Here is a 14,202-nt window from a genome sequence, read left to right on the forward strand (position 1 = left end):
TCGGCAGTCCAACATTGTTGCTATTTTTATTACATTATATTTAAATTTTGTTTCCCAAAAAAGAAAAACTTTCCTGTATAATTGAGATATGGTCTCCATGATTCCTTTTTACATATGTAAACTTCCCTTAAAATACGTGCCCAATTCATGATCATTGTCCTTTCTAAGTTCGCTTTGTTAGATTAAATTTTAATTTAGTTTGATTGTCTTTCTTTTTCACTATTAGTTTACTTGTTACTATCATATTTCATATTTTATTTATTTGTTTCACTGTTTGTCAACATTTTTTTATGTTATTCACTTGTTTCCTTATTTTAAGATGCGGACAAGACTAGATCGAAGTTAATTTCTTTTGTCTTAAATGTTAAATAAATTAAATTCTTTCGGTTTCATTTTTATTCTATATAAAATACTAATTATTATTTTCTATAAAAAAAGATCATTTAAAGAGAATTCGGTTAGTCTTAGATATTAGGCCAACCGAAGTTTTTGAATTCAACAATGAATCCTTTTTGTGTATATATTTCGCACTTTAATTAAATAAACTTGTCATAAATTGTCAATACCTTCGTCATATTATTTCAAACGGAGTATGTTCTAGAATCAATTGGACGTTTGATACCTTTTAGAATATTGAAGGATTTCGAAGTTATTTGACGAGCGAACATATCTTTGATTTTTTTTCTTCATAAAAACAATATCATAGGAATTTTCGGACTTTGAGGAACATTTCTAATTTTCTTAGACGTTAGAAAATTTTGAGGTGTTTTAAAGAGTTGTAATTTCGAGTTTTCAACGTAATTCATGAAAACCAAGGTGTCTTCTTGAATGAGATTAAATTTCAATATTCTTCTAGATGTTGATGAATATCTGAAATCACCTACAAAAGACTTCACCGAAATTTTATATAGATTAATTTGTGAACTTTTAGTATTTTCGAGCATAATTTTAATTCTCTTAGCCGTTAGAGAATACGAAGTTATTCTTGAGAAATTAAAATTTCCTTATTAATCTAGAAATACATTAATTGCATTCATAGTCTAAACAAAAAAATGTTAAAAGATAACGTATATAGTTGATTTTAACTTTGAGGTTGTCCCGAGCAACGTCGGTGTGTGTGGTTTGTTTTGAAAATCTTATTCCACGTTTTTTTTCTTTAATATCGAATTTCCCACGTTCCACACTCTCCTGCTGGTCACATATATCTGCTTGCTCAATATTGTAGAGACGATGGTAACTCTCCCAACCCAATTTGTTTCAAACACAATCGCTAGGATCCGAACATCTGACCTTGTTTAAGAGATATAATGTCTCATTCCACTAGACCAGTTGGTTGTTTAAAATGATATTTAATTAGTGGTATTAGTGAAAATATAATTTTTTGATAAATTATAATAATTTTTAAATAGAAAACTACTAATTAATATTTAATTAGTGGTATTGGTCAAAATGATAGCAATGAAAGGAAATTCACCTCTATACATCTTATGGTTCTAATTGCTTTTTGTACAAAACTTAAACTATTATGGTCTTCAATTAATTGAATCATAAATAATTATTTTTTAACTCATTCAAACTTACAATCTTAAGAAATGTAAACCAAATCTAGATGGTAACCAAAATGTCAACCAAATCAATGATTTGCTAAAATGAATGAGAGAAAACAGAAAGGATAAAAAAACTTATTAATCAACTGATATAACATTTATAATCATTCATAATCACACGAAACTCTTTATAGATAAAGTAGAGCATAAAATAAATGTTTATCTTTTATAAAGACTACAACATAAGATAAATGCTTATTATTTTTTTCTAATTTAATATGTACATATTTATTTTTAATTTAAAATTTTAAAATCATAAATATTATAAAACCCATTGAGTGATTTTTAGTAGTCAGAGAGAGTATTATTTTCTCTTGATGTCTTATATTTGAGCAGTTACGTCTGTCTACAGGGTGTGTGCGTCGTTAATGGTAAAGAATGATTATGAACAAATACTACCTTATAATCACCTCATGCTATTAAAAGAAAAAGATAGACAGATTATATAACATGCGTATTATACAGTATATTGATTTGAATGTTAAAAAAAATCAAATCCAACAAAAATTAAATGGCTAATAGATCGATTTTGTTTTTGCCTGCTGCTTTTTTCCAGCTTACTTATTTTTCACAGCAATCATGGTAAAAAAGTTGACACCCCACTCTGAAGATTGGATAAACTTCCAATTTTCAGCTTACTTATCTTTCACCGCGATCATGGAAAAAAGTTGCCACCCCACTCTGAAGATTGGACAAACTTCTAATTTTCACACGTTTTTCATGTTTTTTCAATCAAGACATTAAACAAACAGATCCTCCCCCCTTTTATGAAAAGCACCTACAGTTTTAGAAACATACAAGAGTCAAAGTGGCGGTAGGCTGGTTGCTTCACTTTTGCAAGTAAAACTTTTGAACTTTTCTTTTGCTAATATGATTTTTATACGGATGACAATGAGCCAACGAAATGCATTCCTTCCCCCCCAAGAAATTTAGGATATGAGATAGGGTTTAAGGGTGTATACAAATAAAGAACTTCAAATTGGAAACCACTTCCTTAATAGTAATCTCATGCATGTTTTTTTTTAGCTTCAACCTACATTCCTTGCAAAAATGGTGCTCCATGCATGGTTCTTAACTGTCGACAGGGATGCATACCCATTATTTTAGATTAATTAGTAAATATAGTTTAATATATTAAGGAAAGAAAAAATAATTTTTTTTTTTGCATATCCATCGCGTTGAAAAATAGTATTAAAACTTTTGGATTCCCATTTATAAATTTCTAGATCTGGCAATGGTTGTCGGCACTAACACTAACCTATAAGCACTTAGCTTAAAAACTCCCCTTAGAATTTGCAACCACATGAAGACTTTCCTCACCAAAGTCGGATTCCAGGGTTCACTTCATTCAGATATAAAATATCTCAGCTGAAGTGGAATTTCATTTTAGTTTTTCAATTAAAGATATTTGAATCATGTCATAAACGTTATAATATCACGATTGCTATTTTATAATGTTGTTCTTTCTATTACCCATACTTAAGAAAATTTAAATCTCCGCTTTAATATGTATGTTAAACTCGACGTGTGGTATTTAGAGACTAACGTCCCCTTAATAATATCTTTATACTAATCGGAAAACAATAGTTCAGAAGATCGGGTTTTTTGTTGGTAAAGCCAGATGTTGCAAAGGGATGGGTACGGGTCGGGTTTGGGTCAACTTGACCCGATTCTAAAATTTTACATCATCCGCTCGTCCCGAACTCGAACTGACTTTTGACAATATTATATTGAAAGTCCCCATTAATTATTTTTTTAAACAGTAATCCCTTAGTAGATTTGTTAGAAAATGCCCCCAAACTGCACACGTATGACTAACTCGTGTCATATCCAGTACGATAACATGTCTCGCATTTTATAGGATGCAAGGTACTGTGCACTTTTCATATTACCTAGTTTAATATGATTATTTAGTACCTCGTATTTCCTAGAACATAAGGTCCACGAGATATTGAGATATTATCGTTCGTAAAAGTTTCGAGATTTAAAATTTGAAAAGATTCTCGTAAATCACTTTTCGTATAAAGCGAGATACCTTTTGCCCCTCGCTTTAGGGGGAGTGCTAGGACCATTATAAATAGATCTCATTAACCAGAATTCCTCACACATTCCTTCAAAAAAAACTCTCATATATTATCTCTCTCATATTATTATGACTAGACTACTGAGGGCTGATCTTCCGCATGTATGCACTTATTGGCGGGAAATTTAGCGGTAATTTTTATTTATTTATTTTGGATTTATTTATTTATTTATTTATTTCGAATTTATGTATTCATTTATTTCTAATTTATTTAATTATTTATTTTTGATTTAATTATTTAATCCACTCAAATTTATTTATTTATTTAGGTATTTCAGATTTATTTATTTGTTTGTTTTGAAATTATTTATTTATTTATTTGAAGGGATATGAACGTTCGTTGACGAGTTTTATCAACCATTTCTCATCCCCTAATGAAGATATTATTCCATATTTGCACAAAGCTGGTTTTGGTTACATTGGCACCGTAACTGGTGGTACGAAGTTGCACCCTTTATTGATAAACACATTGATTGAACAATAGAGATCGGAGACACAGATGTTTCTTTTTCCATGTAGGGAGGCGACTATTACCCTTGAAGATGTCACATACCATCTTCGATTGCCTGTTAATGGAAATCCTATTACTGATATGACTCATGGGAGCTAGGGAACCTTGTGTGAGGAACTGCTAGGAGTTACTCCGATGGAGGATGATTTGAACGGAGGGAATATCTACATTAAATTTTTGAACGACAATTTTGCGTTGCTTCTTGCCGATGCTGCTCCATAAATTAAATAAGTAATTATTTAAATTTATGTTTATTTATTGTAATTTATTTATTTATAATATTTAAATTTTGTTTTAGTTTATGTTAATATAATTTTTTACGATAAATTTATGTATTCAAACCTTTTTTATTTTACAATAATTTGCTCGTGCTCATATTTTACAAGTTATTGGGGGTCTTGATGCATGATAAATCACGAAACAAAGTACATCTGACGTGGTTGTATCATCTACGCGATTTGCGGGTCTCTAAAAATAAGAGTTGGGGATCGACAATGTTGGCCTTTTTGTTTCGGGAGCTATATAAAGGTGTTAATCCGAACAAACAAGCACTTAGAGGTTGTTTGATGTTGTTACAATCGTGGGCTTGGTTTTAAATGCCCTTTTTAGCACCGATTCCTTTACAACCAACCTCATTGCAGTTTCCTCTATTTCAGACGTAATTACAAATAGCCTACGTTTATATATTTATTACTACATGTTTGTTTTACAAATAATTATATTTTTATATGAATGATAGGTGGACCGTCACATTTACTCACACCCACCTACCAAAATCGTTGCGTGATTTTAGATTGTCGATCGATAAGATGACAGACAAGGTAATCAATTTTATAATTTTAATTGTAAATTAAATATCAATTTTTTATTCGAGATTTTCTAACACAGTTTACAAATATTTGTGTAGTTCGTGTGGACGATGTATAATGATGGTGCTATTACAGCGTGTACTCCGGATGAGATATATCACAGTTCGCACGTTTGGATGTCAGTGGTCCCATTGATAATGTATAAGATAGTCGAATGTCATTCTACTGATCACGTGTTGCTACAATTTGGTCGTGTCCAAACGATTCCGCCACCACCAACAACCTTGGATAAGGCTTTGCATCGCCTAACGTGACAAGAGAAGACGAAGGTTAATTGTGAGGTGTATCATGTGGATTGGGTGATGCAGTTGATGACGAGATTTGTTAGGCAGCCCGTTTCTGAACCCATATTGGCCAAGGATGTTTCAGATGATTACATGACATGGTTCGAGCAAAATGGGATACCATATATTTATGGAGGATGCAAGAGCGAGACATTTATAGGCCTCCCTAAAACCGTCCTTCCATGCAACGTCCCGCGATGAAACGTCCACCGACTTAACGTGGTGCAAGTCAGAGTAGACAAAAACACTCTCAAGCCTCATCATGAGGAACGTCACAAGAACCACCTACATAGCATCAAACACCGCTGACGGCACCTACATTCACCCACTCGACTCAGTCAGCGTTTCAACATATAGTGACTCCGTCACCATTTCAGCATACGGAGCTACCGACGAAAGGTTTTTTCGTCGACGTATTTTGTTATTATATGACGATTGTTGTCCATTCTCATTGCCCTCCTACTCTAGTTGAAGCATATTATCTGTCACCTCTGTGTGTATCTGTTCGACCATTGGTAACAGACTTTGAATACGGCACTGTCGAGCAGACATCGCCACAGAGCATGTTCTACATCGATCTTGGTCTAGAGACAGTGGTGGTGCAGGCCATGTAGATGAGAGAGGGGGTGGTAGTGGTGATGATCAGAGTGATGATGATGCCTCCGGATATAGATTGGTTCGTATAAATCCTTGTCAGACTCCTCGTCTGCCACAATGCGGTACGAGTGGAAATAGATATCATTAGTTTTTTAAATTTGTAATTTTTTTAGTTATTCGAACTGTATTTTCTTTTTTTTAGTTAATCGAACTTCATTTTCTTTTTTGTTTAAAAAAATAGTATTTGAATATAATGTTCTTGTTTTTAAAAAATTTTGAAATTATTAATCAACTTTAAATTATTAATTCCTTTAAGTTATCCTTGAACAATATGATAATTAGTTGTTCAGTTTGATGCATAAACAACTTGAGAATCATCATTTTCTCACACAAAAATTATTTTAATACTAATTTAAAAGCATAATAAAAAAGCAAACTACATGAGTTGTTTATCGCTCTCTCTCCCGATGTTCACGGGCAATACGTAGCATAACTGGCTCTTTGTTCTCATAGTCTTGTGATAACCGAGTTACTCCTTCATTGTTTGTTGAATTTGGTTCTTCCTTAAACGTTATAGTTAACTCGATGTTCCTACCACCAACACGTGTGTAAGCCATAAACATCTTTCAAAGGTTTCTTGTATTCGATAAGATCAACATGTAATGTGATTCAATACCGGTATTTCCCATGGGAACTTTAGCTTGCAACGAAGACATTTGTCGCATTGAAGATTTTTTAAGCTCCGTTGAAATCAAATCGTACAACTCATCTTTCTTAATCTTGCCATTGAAGGAAGTGTAGAAATAAGTTCCGGAATGGAACATAGTTGCAGAAAATCTCGCCATTACTATTTGTTTTAGGAAGATATTTCATCCAAAATAGACCCTGATCTTGTTTTATAGACATATTTTCTCACTCATTTTAATAATTGACTTGCCATACTGAATCAAATGTTGCTTCCACGTCAGAAATCTCTACTGCGTTAGGAATCCCTCAATAACTCGCGTTTTATAAAGAGCGAGTTTTCTACCACGTCAGGAATCTCTGCAAAACTCGCGGTTTTCACAGCACGAGATTACCCCACTATAAATAAATATCCCCCTTCCACTGATATTGTAAAATTTAACACGGTCTATGCTTATAAGAGGCTTTTCTTCTTGTGGCACAACTTGACACTAAACTTATGTCAATATTGGTGCTATAAGTTATGCCACCCGAATAGAATGTCTTTTATAAAAGACATGGTCTTCTTGAAAAAAAAATGCTTGTTTCATAAATTCTGTCTTTTTTGTCAAACCAACAATGTTTATAAAAGACATTCTCTTCGGGTGCCCTCCTTTTCAACTTGTCTTTTATACGGTATATTTGTAAAATCGATTAAACATGAGTAACCCGACCTTCTTGGGAAACTCTACGAAGGCATACTCTTCTAGTGGCATCCTTTACGACTTTTCTCGCTTGAGACACTGATATGACCTTCACTCGTCTTCTTAGCTTTTTGCCTTGCATTTACTACGGAGGGCTTCTCGGGAAACTTCTTGTTCCATCAAACCCCGACCTTCTCAGAAAACTAATCGTTTCTAATTAGAAGACATTCTCTTTAGGTGGCATCCTCTACTTAAGCATCAAACCCACATATGACATACCTCTACTCGTTCCCTCAAACCTATTGTGTTTTTTCATTGTACTACTTTTGTTTCGAACAATTTTAAACATGATTATTACACGACATGTGGCAGACCAGTGGAGCTTGGGGCAGAATCAACCAAGACGATGCCGTCGAAGCCATGCTTCGCTACACTGACGCCGGTCTCTCCACCTTCGACATGGCCGACCATTGTACGCTCATTTTTCGTATACGTGGCATCATTTCATTGGTTTGTTTTATTAATTTTTCTGACCACACAACCAAGATAGCGTCTTAAAATCCACGCGTCACCTTGTTTCATTTGCCACGTTGCTATTATTCTCGTTTAACATTTGGCTGACGAAAATGCCATTATCGAATTTTTTTTATTGTGGAAAAAAACGTAGTAGTAAAACAATAATATTCGAGAACCATTTGAATGGCGGAATTCTTACAGAGTTCGTTAAGCAGCTTCACATTGAATTCAGTTAAATGGGGAACAAAAAAACTGGTATAATCCAGTAAGAAAGTTGAACCCAAACCAAATTCAGTGCGTCGTTACTGAAGATAACAAAAGGAGCATAGTTAAGAATGGGAAGGATTCGTTGGAAATATGTAAAGTCGTGAATGGGATGTGGCAAACAAGTAGGGGATGAGGTAGAATTGATCGAAACAATGCTGTTGATGCAATGTTTCGGTATGCCGATGCTGGACTGACCACTTTTGATATGGCTGATATATGTAATCCTCTCATTGCTTTTTACTCTTGTTGCAAATGAATGCCCTACTTTGAAATTATGAATGGGTGCCTGTGTGTGTTGAATGCATTTGTTGCGTCTGATTTGGTTAAGTAAAAAGTTTATAATCTGGAAATTATTGTTTGAGAAACTAGGATACCGGAGTTGGTTATGGTAAAGCTCTTTGAATTAGTCCAGACAAGTGTCGTTGATTGAGGACTATTCCTCTCTAAGTATTTGAAGCGTATAAAAGGTCTATGTGTGAATTTTCAGTAAGTGAAGTTTCTTACCGTGTGTTACAGTTTATGTGAGTTATCTTGGTCACTGGATGGGATATATATAGTTAGTTGATAGAGGGCCACTCTAAATATTTGAAACGTATAAGAGGTCTCTGTGAAATTTTCTGTAAGTGAAGTTTCGTACATTGTGTTTCAATTTATGAGTTGTCTTGGAAATTAGATATCGTGCGTGGGTATTCTTTCATTGCTAGGCTTCTCTGGTATCGCAGATGGACCTGCAGAAGATCTTTATGGCATCTTTATCAATAGAGTTCGTGGAGAGCGTCCACCAGAATACTAGGAAAAAGTTAGAGGGTGAGTTGTAACTTGTAGCCATATCTTGCTCAACATTCATGTTCTTTAGCTAGATTTTGGTTAAGATCAGCTTTCTTGGACACTACACTAGTTTACTCTGTGCATTGTACTTTGGAGGTTATTTAGTTTACCTTTCATAAACTATTGTTTATAAACCCAAAATGGTTGGGAAGAGTAATTTTTGGGTTATGTTTACTCTGTTGTATTATTCATGCAGTCTCACTAAATGGGTGCCACCACCAGTAAAGATGACAAGTAGCTATATCAGGGAGAGCATTGATGCATCACGAAAGAGGATGGATGTGCCTTCATTGGACATGCTTCAGTTTCACTGGTACTAATAAGTATATGTCACACTTTCTGTCCACTTAGAACAATTATCTATAGAAATTTGAGACCTTCCATTAAAACCCGATTCAATGATGCAAATTTACTCTTAGTTTCATGGAGAATTATACTACAGTTATTACTACTTAGTTTCATGAAGATTTAATTTTTTATTTTGTTTGCTTTGATTCGTAATGACATTAGTTAAAAGGTCATCGTCTTTGTTAAATAATATATAATTCAGCGGCATTCGAATGATGTTTGTTTAATACATCACTTTGAGTCTTGAGGATTTTTTTATCCATTGGATAAGTATACTCAACAGAATATGACTACCTTGTTAGGTTTAGGTGTATGCTGGATAAGATGGCATTGTTTGAAATTTCATTCATGGATTGACTTAATTTTAATTTCGTTAATTTCTTTGCTACATACTATTTCTTTGCAACTATTTGAAACAGGTGGGATTATTCCAGTCCCGGCTACCTTGATGCACTAATACACCTCACTGACCTGAAAGAAGAAGGTTGGAATTCATTCTCCACTATTTTAGCTTTGATTTTGGATGCGATAGCCTGCAATTCTCAGTTTAATGTTTAATCAAAATGCTTCTCTGATCAATGTGCAGGTAAAATTAGAACCGTTGCTTTGACAAGTTTTGATACGGAAAGGCTGCAAATAATACTAGAGAATCGAATTCCTGTTGTTAGCAATCAGGTTTTTATTACTCTTCAACAAGTTATCAGGTGTTAGTTATCTCTTTTATTGGCTAGTTTATGTTTTTGGCATTGCCAATGATGCATCATCAGGTGCAACATTCAATTGTTGACATGCCTCAGCAAAAAATGGCAGAGTTTTGTCAGCTTACAGGCGTCAAACTGATAACGTCTCTCTCTCTCTCTCTCTCTCTCTCTCTGTATATATATATATATATATATCCACACGATACCCCAAAAACACATCTTGTCAACTTTTAGCTCAGGCATTGTGGATATTGTTCTCTAAATAGATAGAACGAGCAAACCAGGAAAAAAGTTCCAATGAGAAATAACGAATTTGAGGCCAAATATCTTGCGAACTCTAACTTTGTGTTTATTTATCTATATTAGATGACTAGGCAGTGCTCTGCCTTAATAGCAAAATTGATGAGAATTTCAAATGCAGGTATGGAACGGTAATGGGTGGTCTATTATCTGAGAAGTTCCTTGAAGTACAAAAGGGTACAAACTTTTTTGGCATATTTTTGCTGTTCTGTATTCTATATTGAATTTCTCAATCTTAAACTCAATGAAACGACACCGAATTAGAAATTGTGAAATGTTGTTAACCCATTTTCAAATTAGGAATCTGCCTAGAAACACCTAAAAATATGGATTATAAAACAAATTCAACAAGTTGTGAAAACTTGTGGGAAAAAAATCCTTAAATGTTGAACACACACACATATAATTTTACCTTTTGTTTGTGGTATTTTAATATATCAATGAGTATGGCAGATGGTTGATGCTTGGGGAGGATGGAGCTAATTCCAAATGTTACTTCAGACTCTAAAAAAAGTAGCATCTAAACATGGAGTCTCAATCCCAACTGTTGCTGTTAAATACATACTAGATCAGGTAATTAATTACATAGAAGTTATTTATTTATTTAAGGATTGTTGAGTATGATGCATTGAAACGTAATGGGGTTTTTGCTCGATTTACTGGAATGTTATGACAGACAGCAGTAGCAGGATCAATGGTAGGTGTTAGACTTGGTTTATCAGAACATATCCAAGACACAAATGCCATATTTTCACTTGTTCTTGCCGAGGAAGATGTGAGCAGCATACTAGAAGTTTCAAAAAGAGGGAAAGATCTGCTTAGAGTGATAGGGGATTGTGGAGACGAGTACAGGCGCGCATGAGATTAATTTCAATCATATCTTGGTGTCTGCCAGAATAACATATGCAGGATTATCTGGTTGTACCATGTTGATGATGTTATTTTTCGTGTCTAAGATATAACTTTCATATGAATCGACATATTTGTGGTATAAGAGATTTTGATGTTATCCATGTCTTGTTTGTCTGAAACTATTAGGTATGGTCATTACTTCAAGCTAGGAAAGCATGGTCATTCTGGAACGGTCTGCAAAATTTCATTTATAGAAAGAACATTGAACCTTATGATACATGCATGATACATTTCATTTCATATACATATTCGATCTCTGAAGGTCTCGCCGGTCCTGCAATTGGTTATCTCCGCCATTCAATTTGTGCGGTAGTGTTTTGGATTTCTCAAGTAACATGTTACGAGTTAGTAAGTAAAAAAGGGACTATTTTTTATTATTATTTCAATAGAAGTCTTCTGCCTTAAAAAGAAAAAGAAAAAGAAAAGTTTTTACCAAAAAAAGATCTCAGGCAGTCGAAGCTCAAGGGGGAAGGAGGGAGGGATAAAGCGTTTTCCCGCGCTTTTCTTATGTGAAAATAAATGACCCGAATGGCCTTGATTTATGGGCTTCGACCCATTTTTCTATTTAGGGCATCTTGTCCCTTTGACTTTGGGCATTTTTCCTCGATAGGAAAAACTAATAATTTAAAATGAACGGTCATGATTGAAATTAGACGGACATCGACAAAAGCAAAAACCCTAGCAACATCGCCATTTATACTATATCTTCATTTCTTTTCCTTCGAAAACCCTATAGTTCTTTCCCCACGGCTCCTTTTTCCCTTCTGGCTCTAAGGTTTTCTTGGTCGAGTAGATAATGAAGGTGATCGCAGCCTACTTGCTTGCCGTCTTGGGAGGGAACCTTTCCCCTTCTGCCGGTGATCTGAAGGATATTATCGGATCTGGGGGTTTTCTCACTCTCTTGTTATCTCGATTTACTATAGTCACTTAGTTGATCTATGCTTAATTCAGCTATGATTTGTTAGTGGTTGTTCTAATGCGTTCATTGGATTTTAATTGAATTTAGTCGAATCTACATATCGATATTTTGTTTTTCATTATATCTAGTTATAGTAATTGCAAATGGTAAGTATTAGCATAATGGTACTAGACTACTAGCCACTAGGGAGGTATTAAAATTCTAATGAAATTCATGCCAATTTATACCTTTTTTATTTGTGAATCCAAATTCTGAAAAGCAAACGAGCATTCAGGCAGGAATGACTTACTTTTTCTTTTATTATGTAAGTCGTAGTTGGAGCTGAGGCTGATGATGATAGGATAGAGTTGCTATTGTCCCAAGTCAAAGGCAAAGATATCACCGAGCTAATTGCATCTGGAAGGGAGAAGTTGGCTTCAGTTCCTTCAGGTGGCGGTGCTGCCGCTGTCGCTGCACCCACATCTGGTGGTGCTGGCGGCGGTGCTGCACCGGCTGCCGAGGCCAATAAAGAAGAGAAGGTCGAAGAGAAGGAAGGGTCCGATGATGTAATGATTGTCTTACTCCAAAATCTACTACTAGTATTTGACTTCTTTATTCACGTGTTCTTGACTAACATAAGTTCCTTTTTGAAACTTGATACAGGATATGGGTTTCAGCCTCTTCGATTAAGCTTCTATTATGCAGTTTCTTTTATTTTAATTGGTATATGGTTTAGTATGTTTGTTACTCTTGTTGGACACTGTTCTTTCATCTTCATTTATGTTTTGAGTTTTCTTTGGAGCATGCAGTTGTTTCAGTTGCAATTTCGAATTTTTCAATTAAACCAGATTATGATTTATGGTTTATGGGTTGGGTGTGGATGTGATGTACGGAATTGTGATAAATTTTAAAATATTATGATTTAATTTGTTTGATTTTAAAATAGGCAAAAATTTAAGAGTATTTAAAGTGAAAAATGATAAGTCATGAGTAAATTTATAAATTAGGTATAATATATGTTTTCCCATGCAGTTCACCTAAACCCTCAGTCTAGCTCCTGTACATTTTTTCTCATTTTCCTCGTACTAACATTCTTTCTATCAGTTCATCCCATCACCATTAAATTAAAAAAAAAGTATGATCAAAGCTGTAGAAATAACTTAGAACGGTTCATTAAATAACATTTAATATTAAGATTGTACTTCAATTTTATAGATCATCAATTAATCACTGTAAAACGCCCTATTTAATTTTGTTTTCTTCATTTTTACGTATAAAATCTGGTTTTAGGTCCATCAATTAATGAATCAGTTTGAAAAGAGGTTAGAGAAAGTATCATTTGCCTTGATTTGGATATATATATATTCGAATTTTCTTTGCTTTCAATTGTTTGGGAAATTGTTTTTTCTGTTGGTTTTTCTTCGTTTTTCTCTTTCATGTTTGATGTTTGGAGCTGTTAGTGTGATTAGTTTATCTAAGTTATTGCTTCATTTTTTAATGTTTTTATTTATCAGACTATCAATAAGCGATCATTGTTATATTTTATTTATGATAATTACAACTGTATTTATTCATTTTGTAACTGACAAGACATATATTGATACGATTTTCGATAAATAAAATATACTGATTATTTTCAAAAAAAAATTATTATAATTAAACTTTGACCGATCCAACTAATTAATCATTGCAAAGTATAATTTGCCTTCAATCTTAAATGCTTCTTGTGGAGCATCAACTCTCGCTATTTTCCCACTCCCTTCTAACTTTTATAATTAAATTTTATTCATGAACCTTTAGAAGAGGGGGGGGGGGGGAATTACACTTTGAAAAGTGTCTCGGGGAATTACAAATGTCAAAACTAGTTGGTTTTTTAGTCGCGGCGCTAAATAGAATCTAATGAGGATGTTTATCTTTTTTATCCAAAAAAATGTTTTTGAATGGTAAAAGTGTAAATACAAAAGATGCCGAGCATACAATAATAGAAAAGTGTTTATCATATCATAAAAAAAAAGAAAAATAATCTCATTGATCAAAAATGCTTTATAATATACGATTTTAACCAAATTTTTTTGGATTTGCCAAAATGACCAACTAAATCGCAATGCGATCGA

At 33.8% G+C, this 14,202-nt stretch overlaps 1 protein-coding gene and 1 pseudogene across 1 annotated transcript; both read left to right on the forward strand.

Moving 5' to 3' along the window:
• Positions 1 to 7,681: 7,681 nt before the first annotated feature.
• LOC120194261 lies at positions 7,682 to 10,502 on the forward strand (annotated as a pseudogene).
• Positions 10,503 to 11,882: 1,380 nt separating this feature from the next.
• Positions 11,883 to 12,896, forward strand: LOC120193851 (60S acidic ribosomal protein P2-1-like). The gene is made up of 3 exons (XM_039196279.1): positions 11,883 to 12,074; positions 12,425 to 12,654; positions 12,752 to 12,896. The coding sequence occupies exons 1-3, from the start codon at positions 11,987 to 11,989 to the stop codon at positions 12,776 to 12,778; spliced, it is 345 nt and encodes a 114-aa protein (XP_039052210.1). The 5' UTR covers positions 11,883 to 11,986; the 3' UTR covers positions 12,779 to 12,896.
• The last annotated feature ends 1,306 nt before the right edge of the window (positions 12,897 to 14,202 follow it).

Source organism: Hibiscus syriacus, unplaced genomic scaffold, assembly GCF_006381635.1.
Source record: "Hibiscus syriacus cultivar Baekdansim isolate YM2019G1 unplaced genomic scaffold, ASM638163v2 tig00116997_pilon, whole genome shotgun sequence".
Lineage (NCBI taxonomy): Eukaryota > Viridiplantae > Streptophyta > Magnoliopsida > Malvales > Malvaceae > Hibiscus > Hibiscus syriacus.